The sequence below is a fragment of the Suricata suricatta genome, chromosome X, assembly GCF_006229205.1.
Source record: "Suricata suricatta isolate VVHF042 chromosome X, meerkat_22Aug2017_6uvM2_HiC, whole genome shotgun sequence".
Classification (NCBI taxonomy): domain Eukaryota; kingdom Metazoa; phylum Chordata; class Mammalia; order Carnivora; family Herpestidae; genus Suricata; species Suricata suricatta.
Genome location: NC_043717.1, coordinates 71,417,967 through 71,438,061, shown reverse-complemented (window position 1 = coordinate 71,438,061; position 20,095 = coordinate 71,417,967). Strand labels below are relative to the sequence as shown.

The 20,095-nt window shown below is 38.1% G+C and overlaps 1 protein-coding gene across 1 annotated transcript in view; it reads right to left on the bottom strand.

The window, feature by feature from the left end:
* NRK (Nik related kinase) overlaps positions 1-17,780 on the bottom strand; it is a 136,888-nt gene extending 119,108 nt beyond the window's left edge. Inside the window, exons 1-2 of the mRNA XM_029930229.1 lie at positions 17,724-17,780; positions 9,977-10,042 (exon numbers count right to left, since the gene is read on the bottom strand). Of these exons, the coding sequence (XP_029786089.1) occupies positions 9,977-10,042; positions 17,724-17,780 (123 nt within the window). The remainder of the gene's footprint in view (positions 1-9,976; positions 10,043-17,723) is intronic.
* Between the last annotated feature and the right edge of the window lie 2,315 nt (positions 17,781-20,095).

Sequence of the window (20,095 nt, the reverse complement as noted above, 5' to 3'; positions counted from 1 at the left end):
ATGCACTTTATGGGTACTCAAGCAATATTTATTGGCTGACTTAATTGAGCTATATTTGCAAAATGGCAAGGATGTGAGGAAACTTTTCTACCTAAAAAGAAAGCATTCACAGTGCTAGACATTTGGTAGGCAAATAAACAGTATAATTTCAGCCTAAAAGGAAAAATACTGAAACCCCTATCCAATAGGCCTAGTGGCTAGGCAACCCAAATGTCAGCACTATGTTTCTGAAACTTAATTTAAAATATCATAAATTGTACGTCATCAACTTTGAGGACATTTCTTTCCTGCCTTTCTGTTCAAATTCCCTGCTCCAACTTCAAATCCAGAAAATGTACTTAATAAACCTAAATCTCACCTGTCTGGTGATATTTCCAAGTGAAAGCAATGTGTTAGACAGTGACTTAAGAAACCAAAATTTTAAAAATATTTTTCTGTTTTTTATTTATTAAAAAATTTTTTAATGTTTTTTATTTATTTTTTAGAGACAGAGAGGGACAGTGCAAGCAGGGGAGGGTAAGAGAGAGAAGGAAATACAGAATCTGAAACAGGTACCAGGCTCTGAGCTAGCTCTCAGCACAGAGCCCAATGTGGGGCTAGAACCCACGAACCATGAGATCATGACCTGAGCTGAAGCTGGAAGCTTAACCCACTGAGCCACCCAGGCGCCCCAGTTTTTTAAATTTATTTTTGAGAGACAGAGGGAGACAGCACGAGCAGGGGAAGGTCAGAGAGAGAAAGATACACAGAATCTGAAACAGGCTCCAGGCTCTGAGCTAGCTGTCAGCACAGAGCCTGACGCGGGGCTCAAACCCATGAACTGTGAGATCATGACCTAAGCCAGAGCTGGAAGCTTAACCGACTGAGCCACCCAGGTGCCCCAAGAAACCGAATTTTAAGAGCGATACATTTGACAGTGTTTTAAAAAGAAATTTCCACATTCAACAGTGTACTTCCATAATGCAAGAAATTCAGGAATTTGCTTGTGATGAGAATGCCACACCTTCATATCTGTCTTAATATGTTGACTATTAAAGGGAAGATGACCTCTCTGCTATCTTTCAAGGATAAATGCCTACTTATGCCTGGGAGTATTTTTAAGTTTTAGGGCAATAAGATATTTGAGGTAGTCCCCTCCTTCTACCAGCATTAATTTAGTTTCAATTAGGTACCAGGCACATGTGACAATCAAGCTCTAGACCAACTATGGAGGCTTACCGTATTTCAGGTGATTTTTTGCTTTGCTTGAAATGATTGTCTTGAACCTTTTCCTACTCCTTTTTCTTCCCTCACAGCCTACAAATGGCAATGTGGGAATAGATGATTGAGATTAAGGGTACACTCAAAACTTCATGAAGATCAAGGCAAAATGGCTCATTTTGGAGATTCAATTATTGTTCTTACCCTACTAGTATTCTGCTTAACAAAATGGTTTTAGTTAACAGTAACATATAATGAAACACCCTACCTTCCCAATACACCTGTCACCCAGTTTTATCTTTGCTTTGGGTATAATAGTAGTTACTGAGTTAAAATAATGAGGTGTTTCTATCAAGTGGTAGAGGAAAGAATAGAAAAACATGATGACAATCATTTTATCTGGTTAAATGAGGAACTACTTTAAATAACAGCCAATAAGCAACTTCTGTATTGCAAGGTGGTGAAGGGAATATAATCCACTTACTAGGATGTTGATGACAATAAGAATAAGAATAGTTTACATTTTAATTGAGTTCTAGGCACTGTGTTAGGCATGTTGTCAAAGATCTGGATGGAGCCCTGGAGGCTATCTAGTCTAACATATTTATTTTATAGCTGAGGAAACTGACCCAGAAAAGTTAAGTTACATGTATAGTGTCAGTTAATGGGACGGTCAGTTTTCCACAAACTATGCTACCCTAAAGGGTCTTGGTCTTCTTCCTAACATTTCATAAAATAACTGTGGTCTCTATGTGTATACTGATCTTTGAGAAATTGTTTATTTTTCTAATAGTACTATTAAAAAACAAGTTCCAACCTACTTTATTTTTACTAATATGGTATCGTATTGGAAAGTTCTAAGTATTCCTCTACTTCAAATGACAACTCTTAAGCTATGAGAATAGCAGTGAAAGGTGAAGATAAAACTCCATTTTATGACTCTACTAGGGGTTAACAAGAAGGAAGAATAGTATTTTCTCCTAAGAGGAGAAAGAAAAATAAAACCCACTATTTTAAGTGAGGTTTGTACTGGCCAGAGGTGGGAGAGGGTTAAAAGATAGGCATCTAATTAGAAGAAAAATCAGGAAAGGAAACGGGTTACAATGTGGAATGTGCAACTTGGCCTTCATTTCCATGTGCACAGGCCTCAGCAGACAGCTGGAAACCTGTCAGAGAACAAGGCCTTGGAAACAAGCTGGAAGACATTGGGGAGATTTTAACCAAAACAAAACACCAGCAGGGGATGTGGTTGGCAGCAAAGGCCTCTATGAGTCACTCTGACATTAAGTGTGAATGGTATCATGCTTCCATTTTGTTGTACAGGGTATTTATACAGCATTTGGTTCTAACACATATATCCACATGTGTATATTTAATATATATACACAAATATGTATGTTCCTTACCTAAATAATATGACATTATGAACATTAGGAATATAGAATCGAAAATTACATGCAGTATGTCACTATTCTAACCATTTAATTTGCCATTTTTCACTTGCTGTAATCATAGTGTATAATATGGAATACTTAATATATTAACGATAGTTCTATAGTGGTAGATATCTTCATAAACACTACTTTTCAGAGCAATGATATATTGACTGAGTACATATTTACTTCCTCTACACCTTAAAGATAGTTCTCTGGTGGTAGATATCTTCATAAAGATTACATTCCAGAGCAATGTTATACTGACTAAGTAGATATTCATCTTATATTTTACTATTTAGGATTTTGCTGAATTTTTCTTTTCACAAATAATAGAAACAGTAATTATGTCAAGAGCTATCCTTAAAAGATATGTAACATGTGCCAAGCACTTTATATGTGTTATTTCTAAATTTTATCTTGTAAGGTAGGTATTATTAGCTCCAGTTTATAAGTATGGAAATATATACTCAGAGTTTAAGTGGCTTGCTCAAGGTCATTCCTAATTAATGGCCAAATGAGCACTGAATCAGGTGTGCCTGGTTTCATAGCAGGCCCTCTTTTCACTACATATGCTATCTTTCTGCTAAAATAAATATTTATGCTTTTTCTACATTTTTGGTGTTTATCATAGATTACCAAAAGTGGGATTACTGGCATAAAGTGTATGAACCTTTTAAAATTGTTTCCTACCTACTCAAGATTATATTCCATGAAAGAGGTATTCATTTACAGTAACACCATCCCAAGAATTTTTCAGAAGGAAGTTAATTTGAGGTAGAAGAGGTCACATCAATGAGTGACAAAGGAAAATCTGTCTAATGTAAGTAATCCATCTGTAATCATCTACCTTCTGTAACATCAAGGTTTCTGCTTTGAAGATCTGATGGCAAAAAGTGTTCTCTATCTCTGAATCCTAATAGGTACATACAAAATATGTGCAGGAGTTAGGATATGGTAGATGTTTCATGAAGATTCAGTAAAAGGAATTGACATAGACTTCTGGCTTCTGATAAGAATGTGGAAAGCAGGAAAAAGTGCCACGCCCACACTAGCAAGAAGAAAAAGCAGAATAATCTACAAAATTATAACTTTTATTGAACCCAGAGAGAAGTCTCAAGGAAACCAACTAGCCTGTAGTCTGACTAAAGATGATGCAAGAACTAGAACATGAGCCTTGGCTCACCTGTGATCGCAGGGGAAAGGCAACGCCACCACAGAAGGTGGTAAAAAGAATTCAGCTAAATTTTTAATGAACTGCCAAAGGCCAAGTATGGGCTAGCATGAGAGTACAATACCCTTGGGAGCCATAGATATAAGAGAGAGGAATTTATACACACTCACAGGCCTTTCTCCATGGATTTATGGTACTGACCTGGTAGAAAGCAGAAGCTACTGTGGTAAGAAAAACATGAAACCGTGTCCAATTCCTTTCTCCTTAAGGAATAAAAGCCTTAAGCTTTAGGGGAAGGGCACCAAACTCTGTTACCCCCAGGGGTACATAGAGTACCCACTGCAGCTGGGGGGAATAAAAAAAAACCAGACAACTTCTCTACTTCTGGTAAAGGGCAGGATTTAGTCCTGAGTTCAGACCATTAAGAAGTATCCTACCACTAGCACAGGGAAAGAATAGCTAATAAATTCTTACTCCCATAATCTGGAGGCATAAGATTTGCCTGAGGCTGAGGCTGAATTTAAAAAGCAGAGAACTCCTCCCTGTCCCACACCATCAGGCTAACAAGCACTTAATAAGAAGCAATGCCAGCATACCATTAGGGGAGACACAGGAGCATGAAGAGAGAGTCTCCTTGAGGCACAGATGCACAAGGAGAGTCTAAAGCTGAGGGTAGAGCAGGAATACTGAGAGCTCTACCACCATGCTAAGCACAAAGTAACACTGGATCTTGAAGCTGGTGGTGAGGTGAAGGAAACCATAGCAACAATGTAATCCAAATATAGCTCATCTTAATAGATTGACTCAATTTCCCATATTAATAACGTAGCAGAACAAGTGTGCCCATTTCAAGGCATAAATATTATTTATTTAAATCTATACTATTCTACATATGATGTCTGGCATTCAAACAAACATTCTGAGAAACAAACAAGAAAAAAGATGTTCACTCTCAAGAGACAAAGTAATCAATATAACCAGCCTTAGAGATGACTTTGATATTCAAAATATGAGACAGAAACTTTAACATAACCATAATTAATATGTGAAATGTTTTAATGAAACATATGGAAAACATGCATGAACACGTGGAGATATCAAAAGATGTCAACTATAAAAAAGTCAAGTGAAAATGCTAGAAATAAAAAACAGTAAAAGAGATTAAAACATGCCTTTGAAAGTCTTATCAGTAGATTCAAAAAAGTTGAGGAAGTTAGAAGTGAAACTAAAGATAGGAAAAAAATGGATCCAAAGTGAAACACAAAGAGAAAAAAGAATGAAAGGAAATAAACATGAACACATACAACACACATAAGAAACAAAATAGACCATCCAAGAGCTGAATCTTAATATCAAATGGCCTAACAAATGTAAAATTGGTTTTCCATAAGGAGAAGCAGAAGAAAGCAAAATAAAATTATTTCAAGAGACAAAGGTCAGGAATTTCCCCCAAATAATACAATATGTCAAATTACATGTCCAAGAAGTTCAGAGAACCCCAATGATGATAGTCCATCAGACACACATATGCTTACACACACAAAACAAAACCCTAGACATTTCATATTTAAACCACTGAAAACCGAAGTTAAAGAGAACGTCTTAAAATTAGCAAGAAGAAAAATACAAAGGAAAAAAGAGAGAAATGACAGCAGACTTGAGAAACGATGCAAGCCAGAAGACAACAGACTGATATTGCTGAAAGAAAAATCATCAACATAACATTCTAAATCCAGTGTAAATATATTCCAAAAATGAAGAAGAAATGAAGGACTTTCCCATAAATAAAGGCAGAGAATTCATTACCAGAAGCCTTGCCCTATAAAAAACATTACAGAAAGTTCTTCAGGCTTAAGAAGTATAAAAACTTGGATTTTTATAAAGAAATTCACATTCCAGAAATGGCTCAAATGAATAAAAATATTTTCTTCATTTTAATTTATCTAAAAGGTAACTAAATAAGAAGTAATAGTATTGAGTATGGGGAACAGAGAAGTAGTATTGCGGGTTTATATCACATGTAAAAGAAAAATGTAGGGCACCTGGGTGGCTCAGTTGGCTGAGCTTCTGCCTTTGGCCTAGGTCATGATCTCACAGTTCTTGAGTTCAAGCTCTGCATTGGGCTTTGTGCTGACAGCTCAGAGCCTAGAGGCTGTTTCAGATTCTCCGTCTCCCTCTTCCTCCCTGCCTTTCCCCCAACTTGCACTCTTTCTCTCTCTCTCTCTCTCTCTCTCTCTCTCTCTCTCTCTCTCTCTCTCTCTCATCTCTGTCTCTCTCTCTCAAAAGTAAAAATAAACAGGGACACCTGGGCGGCTCAGTGGGTTAAGCATCCAACTTTGACCCAGGGCATGATCTTCTGGTTTGTGAGTTCGAGCCCCGCATGGGGCTCTGTTCTGAAAGGTCAGAGCCTTTACCCTGCTTCCTTCAGATTCTGTATCTCCTTCTCTCTCTGCCCCTCCCCTGCTTCTGCTCTGTCTCTCAAAAATAAACATTAAGAAAATTTAAAAATGTAAACATTCAAAAAATTTTAATAAAGAAAAATGTGTAACAACTATAACCATACTACACAAGCTGGGACCCCACATAGTGAAGTATTACTTGAAGAATATTACTTGAAGGTATATTGTGTATTTTAAGATGTATGTTGGAAAAATCTTGATTCTGGTGGTAGTTATATGACAAAGTGTGTTAGTCCAAACTCTTAAAATTGTATACTTAAAAGGGCGAATTTTACCAAATACAAACTACATCTCAATAAACCCTAGTTTAAAAAAAGAGAGGGAATTACCATGCACAACTCACCTTTTACTCTCTTGAGTTTTCTTCTTTGTATGGCATCCCAGTTATGATGACTGATGATGAGAAACCATCTTTGTGTGTTAATCTAACCCTACCTTTGTGTTTTACCTTATATGATTGATGTTTTTAGTCCTAAGATATGGTTGTGAAGAGAGCTTTATTCTTTCAGATCAACACACACACACACACACACACACACACACACACAAACATACCCTTCAAGAATTTAAGTGGGTATGGAGTCATGAAGATTATAAATAAATAAAGATGGGAAGAAGAACATCTATGTATGTTAAGTGTATGTATTCATGCATATAGTGGCAAAATTCACCCAGATCACACAAATGTTAACTAATCACTCAGTCTGAGATGCAAGTGAGGTAACATAAACAACATATTTGTGTTTGTATCACATCACTGTCTATATACTTATTGATTCCATTAATAGGTAAAGTCAAAAGGCTTGAAAAAACTTTTGTCACAATTATTGGCATTCTTTCTGTACCCTTTATTCACCAAGGTACTTTCTGCTTTTAGGAACCTTCCATAATGCTACTTCTACTACTTAACTTCAATGTTGTAGGTACTTTTGTGCAAATTTTAAAGATCTTCCCCACCCCAACTTGGGTACATGAATTTTCTTTTAAAGCCCCTTCTAGGCAGATGCAGCCTAAAGGTACAAGGTTTGGCAAGCAGAGGGCAACTCTGTCTGAACTACAATGAAGCCCCTTCCACTGGACCAATACCAGGACACCTCTGCACAATCCATATGCAGAGGACCTGTGGTCAGTTTACAGTAAGGATCAGCCTAGTGATCGTGATTTGTTTTTTGAGGGACAAACCTAGGGAAACAGAACACCACATTTGTACAGAACTTCATAAAAGACTGAGAAAATGCCTATTTCCCATATTAGAGAGTGAGGGAAAGGCACCTGATCAAGGCGATAGGGCCACTAAAGTAAGCCCATCTCCAACCCAGCCCTTAATTAACAGTGTCCCTGCCTTTACCTAGAATGCATCATAGTATTCTCAACAACCACACAAGGAATATATTACAAATGCAAATAAACAGTTATTTGTGTGTTTACACATGTAAAGATGTGCCTCTCCCAACCCTTCTCACACACATACATACATACATTTAATTACTTATACATTCTAGACCATAAGTCCTGGAAGAGGAGTATCATCTATTTTGGTCATCACATTATCTCCAAAGACTATGACAGTGCCTGGCACATACTTTGTGTTTGATAAATAATCATTAAATGAATGAAGAGTTGTTCTTGTTAGCTTATTTGGCTAACTCTGTCACACACATGTACACACACAGACACACAGTATGATGCAAAATGTTGAAATGTTTGTTTTCAGAACATTCAGCTCGTGGGAAGAAGCACTGGGTGTTATATGGAAACCAATTTGACAATAAACTATTAAAAAAAGATGAACATTTAGGCTTTTTCCATGTTTTGGCTATTGTTGACATTGCTGCTATGAACATTGGGGTACATGTGCTCCTATGCATCAGCATTTCTGTATCTCTTGGGTAAATCCCTAGCAGGGCTATTGCTGGGTCATAAGGGAGTTCTACTGTTAATTTTTTGAGGAACCTCCACACTGTTTTCCAGAGCGGCTGTACCAGTTTACATTCCCACCAACTGTGTAGGAGGGTGCCCATCAGTCCACACCCTCGCCAGCATCTATAGTCTCTGGATTTGTTCATTTTAGCCACTCTCACTGGTGTGAGGTGGTATCTCAGTGTGGTCTTGATTTGTGTTTCCCTGATGATGAGTGATGTTGAACATCGTTTCATGTGTGTGTGGATCAAGAAGATGTGGTATATATACACATGGAGTACTACGTGGCAATGAGAAAGAATGAAATCTGGCCATTTGTAGCAAAGTGGATGGACCTCGAGGGTGTCATGCTAAGTGAAATAAGTCAGGCAGAGAAGGACAGATACCATATGTTTGCACTCGGGTCTAACAGGAATTTTTCAGAATGATCTAGCTTCAAGAAAAGCAAGCAGTTCGTAGTGCTTAAGAAAAATGGATTCAGTATCTAATGGATAGTTGATACCTGTCACAACACAGCATTGTATATACTGTTAAGTAAAACTGCAATACAATTTGAGTTTATTTTGGGAGTGTTTGCTGTATAATTGGATTTAATGAAATGTTTAGAGGTGCAGTCGGCATGACTTTGAGTAGATAATGAAAGAAAATGCAAAATGCTTATTGATTTATGATGTGGTTTCATCTTAGCTTGGGCAAACCATGCAGTATTTAATACATAGTAGCAGAATATTTACTATTGAAGCTTGAAAAGATGTGAGCTCTTTGTGTGCAATCTTTCATTTATGCATGTGAGAGGGTTTTCTTTTTTTTTTTAATAATTTTACATTATAGTACTTGTTTTGCTTTTTGAGGGTGTTTGCTTATTTAATACATTCCGTCAAGGACAGAAATTACATGCTGTTTTTTCTTCCCCTAGGAAGTGTGTCTTGGGTTTTTCCCTTATTATTTTCTTTACTTTTTTTTTCTCTTCTTTTTTTGGTGGTGGGGGTGGTTATGTTTAAATTAAGTTGCTTTTACAACACCAAAGACTTAATCATCCATTTCCTATATAAAAGGTACCTACTTTTTTTTGCATGGACCTCAAGTACATTGTAGTATAGAGGTGGAATTTAAGGAAAGGTATTAAGCAGGCTGTGTTTTTGCTTATGGGCAAGTAACAAATTGTATCATTTATCTTGAATGTATCATAGATAAGCTGCTATATAACAACTGCCACTTCAGATAGCTGTGAAATTAGGTGATTAACTAGTTGTTACTTAACCTTCTAATTTCTGTATAAGTCTAATTACGTGAACTAGAAGTTGGGGTTTTGATTTTTATTTTGTGTTTCTGTTTGGAATGTCATTGTAGCTACTGTATTGTAAATGATGGAAACTAATTGCATATGTTAAAAAAATAAATTGTGTTATATTAAAAAAACCAAAAATAAAGAACATCTACATAAAAAAAGATGAATGTGAGTAATTAAAATGGTATGGATGTATACCATAAAATAAATGATATTTTATTTGGGTACTTCTTATTTGAATTAATTCCTTTTTCTGTTGATGATTTTATTAATGTTTTGCTAATAATTTTTAGATCTTTGGTTGGTGGGTTTGTTCACTGTAGATTTCCAATCCATTTGTTTTGTAATAAGTCTCATAGATATCACTGAGCTATCTTAATTTGATGCATCTCTCAAAGTGAAATTCTTTTGTGACTATTTGCTTTGCAGTATACAGCTTTGACTGGCAATCATTGTTGTTACTAAAACATGAAGAACCAATATATAAAGAAACTCCACTTACCAGATAGATCCTGCCATAAGTACCAAGGCCAATGGTTTTATCCAGTGAGAATATTCCAGTTGGATCCTGCAAAAATGTAGAACAAAAACTGAATCTTCTTGGAAGAATAAGCAATATTCAACTATCTAGATTTTATTTTCAATCTGCCTTGCTCCTTTAGAATTTCCATGGGAAGAACATAAGTGTCATTTACCAAAAGAATAAACATGTCACAATTTTCCTGGACAAAGTATAGTCATAGAAAAGAAACAACGACATGAACATTAAGCAGTCGTATAATGAATTACAATAACCATGTAAAATGCATACAATTATGTCTAGTTGAAGCATATTCCTAATGCAGTTAGAACAATTATTAAAATAGAAATAAATTTATATATCTTCAGTTGACATACTCTTGATATTTATTTTTTGAGTGCTAAACAGACAGGCAGAAAGTTTAGCATATAGCAATGATGAGTAGATATTGGATACAAATTCTGTTTATTTACATAATAGTAATTCTCAGGAAGGAATATCACCTCTAAATATGAATAACACAAAATGTGGTATATACACAATGGCATATTACTCAGCCATGAACAAGAATGAGAGCTTGCTATCTGCAAGAACATGAGTGAACCCAGAGAGTATCATGCCAAGTGAAATAAGTCATAAAGAGAAAGAAAAATACCAGATAATATTACTCATATATATAATTTAAGAAATAAAACAAACAGATAAAAGGAGGCAAGCAAAAAAACCCAGACTTAATTACAGAGGACAAACTGATGGTTGCCAGAGAGGAGGTGCGTGGGGGGTGATGGGCAAAATAGATGAGCACTCAGTAATGTATAGAATTGTTGAATCCACACCTGAAACTAATATAATATTGTATGTTGATTATACTTAAATAAAGTAAATAAGTAAATAGATAAATATATCTTTAGCATTACCCCCAAAAAGAATATGTATGGTTCCTTGAATAAGGATAAGTCAATAGAATCAGATTAAAAACATATATATGAATAGTAAAACAAGAGCGTGGCATTAAGAACAGTAGACAGTTGAGGGGGTGTTGTTTATTTTTAAGTTAATTTTTGCACCAGCTGAATACGTTTTTATGGCACAAATTCCCTAATGACATTTTCTGTGTCCTAAGCCTGAATGTGGCATCATAGGAGAAAAAATAAACATGTTTATGGAAAGATTCTTAAGATTTCCATATTCATTCTTAAAGACTGCTTCCTTAACTTTACTATGGATATCTTTTCTTGTTCACTACAAAACAGTTTCTTAAATTTTATCACTACTTAAACTTTTATATAGCAAAACCTAAATGAGATATGAGTAGATGCCAGTTTATACACAAAGTGGTAGGATCATTGGAAAATACTTAGAGATTCACATGCCTTATGTAGAAAGCACATTTTATAAACACAAACTTTGCTTAACCCTGTTTGAAAACATTTTTATCACTGTGACAAGTGTGAGCTAAATAGAGAAACTATTGACGGTATCCAATGTATTACGACTGCAACAATGGACTTCTTTAAACTGTCATATTTGTGTAATCTAACAAAACTGTCATAGGAAATGGACACAGTTCTGGGATTACTTCAGTCAATAAGTATTCAACTTGACAGAGTCAGGAGACTGGAGTTTTAGGCTCAGCTCTGCCATTATTAACTATATTACTCTGAGTAAGATATTTACTCTTTCTGGGACTCAGTTTTCACGTATATAAAACGAAAGTTTTATATTAGTTGCTTTCCTAGCTTTAAAATTGTATAGAAAAAAATCAGATTCTAATGTTCTAAAATCCTGATTGGATTTGATATGAGCATTGTTAGAGAAAACAGCAGCCTACTTTCTTAAAGTCATCATCAAAATCAATGTCACAAAATGCACTCTATTATTATAACCAAATAGTACATGTAACACACTCCCAATGAAAATATAAGTTATTTAAAACGATAATTTTGAGAATTTAAGAGAGGTAAAAATAGATTATTACAGTGGCCATGATATTAAGCATATCATTTTTTTTGGAAAGTTTTATGGGAAAATAAGTGAGCCAACAAAGGAGTTGTGAAGGTTTGGCTTAAAGACTTTATCACTTTAGCATATTTCTTTGAAGGATGTCCCTGAGGAATTTATATTAGACATTATTAATTCTGGAGGAACAACCTGTGGCCATCTGTCAAAAGAATCAAATGTGTTAGCTCATTCCTGTTGGTAATTCATTCTTTGTTATAGGTAAAGCTACATTTTAGCTGAAAAATACCACATATTAGAGAATTATTGTATTAGCTGAACAACTTTACTTCTGAATCTTTGAGCACAAAAGTCCTAAATATCTTTAAGCTTTTTTTCTGGCCTTCAAAAACATACTATTCATATTTGAACCCAGTTATCTAATTGGTCAACAAAAAAACAAAGAAATGAATGGGGATAATAAAATACCTGTGGAACTCATGGAGGCCCTATTTTATCTGTATTCGTGTTGTTTGGAAATGTTTTCTGCTCACAAATGACCATAACATCTTAATTCTCCTCATGTTCGTATTTAAAAAAATTTAATGGTTATTTATTTTTGAGAGAGAGAGAGAGAGAGAGTGAGAGAGAGAGAGAAACAGAACACAAGCGGGGGAAGGGGAGAGACAGAGGGAGACACAGAATCTGAAGCAGGCTCCAGGCTCTGAGCTGTCACCAAAGAGCCCAACACAGGGCTCCAATTCACGAACCACGAACCATGAACTGTGAGATCATGACCTGAGTGGATCTCTGAAGCTTAACCAGCTAAGCCACCCAGGTGCCTCCTCATGCTCATATTTTTTAAAAAGAATGTTATAAAAATCTTTCTTCTGTTCCTAAACGCAGCTCAAATTAGTATCCTTCTATATTAAGAGTACTTTTTTCCCCTTAATTTCATGCAATATTTTTCCCCATCTCCACTCTAGTATCTTTCAAGACTAAATAATTGTCAAATTGGGGGAAAAAATAGAGGTGAGAAACTGTATTAATTAGTAGGGTACCATTTCTCAATTGTCTATATCACATTTTCCATTGAGTGATACAGAAAGTCTAGTCCAGGCTCCCAAGGAAGGAACAATTTACAAAACCTTTTTTTTTTTTTTTTTGGTATCTATGACATTAAAAAGTTCATATCAGAGGGGTCTCCATAATTACTTTGTCCTCTCCTCTGCCCTACCACTCTGAGGTAAGAGAACCTGCAGAGTAAAGGTCTTTGTATCTATGATTGCTACAATAATTTGGAAATTATTTGGTGGTTTCATATGCATTGATGTTCTATTTAGTTAAAAGTAAAAAAGAAACTCTAGAGTTGATAAAAGCTTTTCTGAAAAGAAATTATGAAAATTCTAGTCTTAAAATATTTTGAACCATAATCGGCAAATCCTTTACTCGTTATATTTTCTATGTATCTAAAACATCGCCTGCAATTTAAAAGGCTTAGTCTGGTTGCTCCCCGAATCCCAAAATTTTCAGGAGTTGTTTCTGTCTTCTGAATTCAAGGAGAGGGGGAAAGAATTAGCACCTTGATGGAAAATATTATTAAGGATAGAGGGTGGGGGTAACAGGAAGAAAAAGAACCACTAGAAGGCAGTATTTACTGATCATGGAGGAGACGCAAAAGCAGAGGCTGATCAACAGGACCAAATATAACAGAAATTAAGAGCAAAAGGGAACTCATAAATGGCCAATATAGGTAGCAAAGAGTTTTAGATTTAGGGCAGTAAAAAAAAAGAGAACTAGGGAAGACAAGCCATTAGACAGCTAAAGAAAGGGAAAAAGATTGCACAGCACCTAGAAGGACTAGCAGAAACTTTTCTTCATTTGTTTGAAGTATTAGAAGTAGAGATTTTATGAAAAGTTTATGAAGAGACACCCTGAAAATGACATATATAGCACAGTAAGTGCCAGACTGAGTTACATAGAGGAATGGGCTTCACAATTCAAGTGGAAAATTTAGAAAGAATAATCTCTTACTGAAGACCAATGTTTCTCAAACTATAGACTGTATAGACTTGGGGAATCTTGTTTAAAATACACATTCCTTATCTCTACCATGGAATTATGAAATCAGAATTTCTGGGGATGCGTCCTATAATCAACCCATATGATTCTTGTGCATTATTCTTGTGCACTAATATAAACTGCTCTAAAAAGTGGCAGGAGTGGTAGGGAGACTGAGAAAATAGTTTGAGATACAACGTCACGCTGAGGTGATGCTCAGAAATACATAATGGACTCTGAAATACATAATGGATGACATGTTGAATGTTTCAATATTTGTGGACTAGAAAGTAAAACTTCTTCAAAACAAGGGCCTAAGGTTCTTGTTAAAGTAGGAAGGTTCTCATGACTGAGTATGGAAGGCAGGCTTGGTCTGGGTGGTGGAAGACTCGGAAAGCTGACAGTTATATTTAAATATAAACCTAATGTAATTCAAATATAGTTTTTGGATCATGTGCTATTTCAGATCACCTCTACCACTACTGTCTTCGAGGCCTTTCTAATCCTGACCCCAATATAGATTAGGACTACACATGGCAGTGTCAAATACCAAGGCCACAGCCATGAGGAATGTCATTACTATACTGGGCACAGAACGCAAAGGGGACTATCATAGTGAAAGACATGCCAGAATTGGAGATGAAGAAATAGTTTCCAGTCCCAAGGATTGAGTGTCATAGGCATACAAGGAGAAAAAACTTAATATGGAGAGAGAGAGAGAGAGAGAGAGAGAGGTATTGCTGGCAGGCAAGGTGAAAGTAATACATATATATGCATGCACACACACACACACACACACACACAGATTAAGACATAAGGCTTTGCAATTCTCTTTTCAGAGCGGAAGCACAAACCACAAAACTCTGTACTTTCTTTTTTGTTATGTCACATATAGGAAATATTTATACAATGGTAAATCAGAAAAAATATTACAGCAACCTATTAAATATAGTTGACTGTCATTCACTGATTCCTATGTCGGGTCTCTTATTTTATGTCTCTAACCTTAGTGCATTATGCAAAAAAAAATGCTATACAATCCCCTCCCCTCCTCTCCTGCTTCCCTAGCATTCACTCTTGCTTACTATTTTAGGTTTAAAAATAAAATCACCTAAAAAATACCAAATAACTTTCTATCACTTTCTTTAAACCCAAATTTGCACAGCAAGCCTGACCAATCCCAAGGGTCCTTGCCTTGTGTTCACTTAGCTGGCCAGCTCTACAAAGGACATATCTGTCTTAAACTAGACCCATATTTAATTATTTTAAAATCTGCAACATTACTTTTTGCTCAGTGTGATACACCAAGGTCTGAATCTTATCATTTGGATAGTGTCAAATTGGTATATTTGGTGTTGATTGATGCCAACCTTCCTTCAGACCTTAATATATTATGAAGATAATTGCATTGAGGCATCCCACCATATGCACGTTTCTTTGCTTTATCATCTACTTTTCATCAAAGTGCAAAGTTCTGAACAGCTAATTTAGATGTCTTTTAGCGTCTTCATTTACATTTACTTCTACTTCTTCAGAGATTCAGGAAATAAGTCAAATGCAAAGAAATATAAAATCTTTAAAATATACCTCAATGACCAAAGCAATAGTGAATTTTTTGCATCTCTAGAAATTTGATGGTTAGGAAATTCTGAAGGAAGTGCTACTCTTCTGCTAGATTTCTTAGGATTTAGACCTGGATGTTTGGGAGAGAAGAGAATTAGGCATTCATTGCTTAAATATGCATAATTTATTCTGGTGAGCTCCACAATGAGATAAAATGGATCTTGTTTAATAAAAATTTAAAAATTGTTAGAAGCTGAGGACTTCATGAGACTTTCATGAAGTCTGTAAAATGAAATTAAGCATCAATGCCCTGAGGTTTTGTTTTCCCCCTATTCCTACATTAAGCACCAACCTCATCTTTCTCCCAAATCCCAGAAAACGAATATTGCACTGAACTGCAATGTAAAGATCACAGCCTTTCTCCTTATCTCCTCAGCTCTCACCAAGTTCTTATGTCCCAGGGCCATGACCGGGTCAGTTAGTCTGAGCCATTTCCCCCCCTTTTTTTGTGGCAATAAAACCTTTTTTTCCCCTTGGGTTTGGAATTCCCTACTCTCTCATTTCTATAAGGTCTTACCCATTCCACTCTTTAGTCAATTTTAGGAAAAAGGATTTATTTCTTTTTGCTTATTTGTGGTTACACATATTTGCCCTAGTTTGCTTTTCTTTCTCTTTCCTGGACCATACATAGAGAATATCAGAGGATGGTAATATTTTATTCATTGTTTTTACACGTTTAATTCAGAGAAAATCTAGTCGAAATATGAAAATTCTGTTCAGAAAGGAAACCACCAGTTGAGGCCTCCACATGCCAGAAACGTCATGGATGCAGGGTGAAGAAAGATTTAACTTTTAAAATTTTTGTGAATCTATTTTATAAAGCTGTATCAATAACCACAATGCTAATATTTGCAATTCAACATGTCAATATTGAGCTTCTTTTCATTAAGGCTGAGGACAATTTGCTAAAATGTTACCCACGTGCATCACCACCTCCTCTACACCATTCTAGTGTAAAATTATATAGGTGAGGCTTGGGGAATGGCCCACTTTTCATAGGGACAGGTGTCTGCCCTCATCAAGAAGACAATCTTTAAATACCAAATATGTATAAAATTTAAGCACTGCGACTCTGAATAGTCGTATAACCTCAAGGTTAATATTTAAGCTTCTCCCAAAGCACGCAGGCCACAGCCCTGAACTACAGTTGCCTGGGGATCATTCCAGCACGGTGCATGCTTATTCCCTTTCAGAGAGTCCAGGGGCCCTTTGCATTCAAGAGAGGGTGCGAGTGAAATGCCAATCTAAAAGGGGAACTTAAAAAACGAAGTTGGGTGGGATCCAATATCTGCCAGGGACCAGATGCCAATGAAATAAACGGCACTGCTAAAATAATAAGTCTGCTAATAAAGACGGCGATAATAGCTCACCAATCAATTACAACTCTGGAGGAAAGCCGGGCATTCGGAAAAAAGAGAATTCACAAACGAAAACCCTGAGAAAAAGCTGTATCTGGTTAGCTAATGAGCTCAATATTTTCTTTTTCAAACTAGGGTGTGCAGAATTCATTTGTTCCCCAAGGGGCGTCGAGTACTTTCGCTCCTGCAACACTAAATCCGGAACAGTGCCCTGGAAGAATAAGGTTTTAGAAAGCGCCATTATAAAGTGAGAGAAATGAGACTCCAAAGCCTTAATTTTCTAACTCCTGTCACCTAGAAGTAGAGGTCACTCCGCTAGTGGGCATCTCTTTTGGCAAAAGAAGCAAAGGACAGGGCGGCGGATGACAGGGAAGAGTGATCTCAGGAAGCCACACGTCGTCGTAGTCTTTGGCCTTTCCTCAAGCCGCGCAAGAACTGGTACCCGAGCACCGCTAGATAAAACGGGCCACATTTAGAAAATGTTCCATAGTTCAGGGCCCGCACCACTTCACTGCCACCTCTTTTCTCTTCCCCACCCCTGTCGCTTTGCCTTCTCGTGAGTTGTGAGCGGCCCGGGGGCCTGGGAGGGGGGACGCCTTTTCCACAACCAGATTCCCGAGGTCTCTTCCCACCCCTGTGGTCACGTCGAAGTTCTGTCCTAGTCTGGCTTGCCTATGTCCGTCTCCTACCCCCGTACTCGGGCTCCAAAGAGGAGAGCACTACGGAGGCGATGGGAGTCCTTTACTCACCGGCAAGTGGCCCAGATCCGTGACTTCCTTGTCCCTCCAGCCCCCAGGTCCTGCCATGGCTTAGAGCCGAAGGTGAGAGGGAGACTGAGTTACAAATCGGACAAGAAGTCTAAAAGAGGGGAAGAAGGAAGAGGGCGGGGCGGGGGGGAAGGAATAGGGGATCGGGAGTTTGTGGTTTGGGAGACAGAGGAGGGGAAAGTGGAGGGAAAAGAGTTAGGAGTGAAAGGAAGTTGGAGTTTGAGAGGCGGGAAAGCAAGTTTGGCCGAGGCGAGAGAAGAGCCTGAGCGTCCGACCAAGAAGTTTAGAGGTGTGCTCCACCGGCGAGAGCGGCAGTGTCTGCCCAGGCAGGGTGCGCCTCTTTCAGGGTGGGGAGGGGGGCGGTACAAGGAGATCCCCCCCACCCCCAGAGTAGCTCGAAGAGGATTGGTGCAGCGTCACGTCGCCAGGTGGGCAGCCGCGCGGCGGGGAGGCGGGCTAGGGGGGGCCACTGGCCGAGGGAGGTGCTGAAGGACTATAACGGTTTTCGAGCCGCCCCTCTCGGCCTCCCCCGCCTGCACGCCCCCTCCCACATCCACCGCTGCGCCCGCCGCCCCCGCCCCCGTCCCCGCTGGCTAGTGTTCCACAGGAAACTTTCTCTAGGCAGCTGCCAGCCCCGGAAAACCGGTCCCGCTCCGCGCCGCTCCCAGTCTGGGCCTCACAGTTCTGCCACAGTCCAAACAGCTCGCACCCTCCTCTCCATGAAACACTTGTGACTTTTCTAGTTGTCTATTTTCTCTTTGTGTTCCTTTGATTTTATTGCTTCATTTACTCAAAGATCCATCAAGCTAGGTAAGGGAATGACTGGACACTGGATTAGGGATCAGACCTAGGCGAGCCCCTGTGTGGGCGGGGAGACAGCACCAAGTGCGCAGCAGGGCTACCACAGCTCGGCCCTCGAAGCCACTGGATGAGGGCAGTGCAGCGTGGACAGGGCCTCTTCTAAGTCCCCTTCAGGCAGGCCGCATCTTTTCTGGCCCAGAGCTAGTTGGTACCAGGCCCGGGCTGCTCAGTCGGAACCGCACCTGTTCACAGATGCTGGGAGTTGAGAGAGACTGATTGAGTCTCTGAAGCCCCAGCTCTCCCGGTTTCTAAGTTTGCACTTTGCTGCGTTTCAAGAGCACAGAAAAAATTCTTGCTAATTTCCCTGTCTCCAGCTCTCTCGGGCTGGGTTTCATTTATTCTCTCATTCGTTATAAAACGTTTCAGTGCGTCCAGGCTCTTCGCCTCCGTTTCTCCCACAAAGCTCCGAGTAGCTGACACAGGTTTTAAAATAATCTGACAAACGGGATTTAGTTTTAAGAAGTAAGGCGCCTCTTGAAGAGTTTATGGAACAGGGATTCGGTGCGTAAAACTAACCGCATTCTAAGCTCTTGCACTGCAAAGAGGACTTTAGAAAATGTCCTGAAGCTGCTTGCTTTCCCTGGAGCTTACTTACAGACTGCGTTCGCTCACCGGCACTCGGGAGTTGGAGCGCAATGTGGGGGGTTTGTTTCCTGTTTCTTTTTTAATTAAGAAATTTCTACTATCAGTAGGAAGATTTACACGAATAATTCTTCCTACCTACCTGAAGTTCACCATTTCTGACACACGCTTCTAGCTTTTTAAATTATTCTCTACATATTGGTGGAATTTGTTTCTTTCATGTCTGTTTTAAGTACTGAGTTTGACCTCTTAACATTCCTTAACCTCTGAGCCTCCATAAGCTCTGTAATGGCCACAGCCTGTCTGAAGAACCGAGTCTCCCTAAATAAATTCTCTGTTAACGGGTGCGAAGAAAACCAATAACCACCTCCACCTAAAAGAAACTCGGATGTTCTGGATCAAATTTTCATGTTAATTCATATATGATGTAAACCATACAGAAATTGCATTTTCCAAGAATCCAAATCTTGACAACTCACAGCACAAAATCTTGCCTTTTAAAACACAGTATAAGAATTCCTGGATGATTAGGTAAACTGTTCTGGATGTTACTAAATATGAGCCTGAAAACAGCAATTCATGACTAGAGATGGACAAGTGAGCTAGTTAATAGCAAGCTACACTTTTGTATACATATCTAGTTTTCAGAAATCAAAACACACAGTCAAGAAATACAATATTTAAAGGAATTCTAAAGAGAATTGTTCTAAAGGGACAAGGTGTTCATAAATTAAGATTTTTTTGACAGTGCAGTTTGCTGAAGGTAGGGTGTAGGGAAATGCCCTGTGGCCCCCCAATGGCAGAGACTGTTTTAGCCTGTCTAAGGAGACAAGTTCAAACCAGGCAAAAGAATCCAGGATAGATCTTTGGGCTCTCTAGTTGCAAGGCTCCTTAGGAGGCTAGTGGCATCC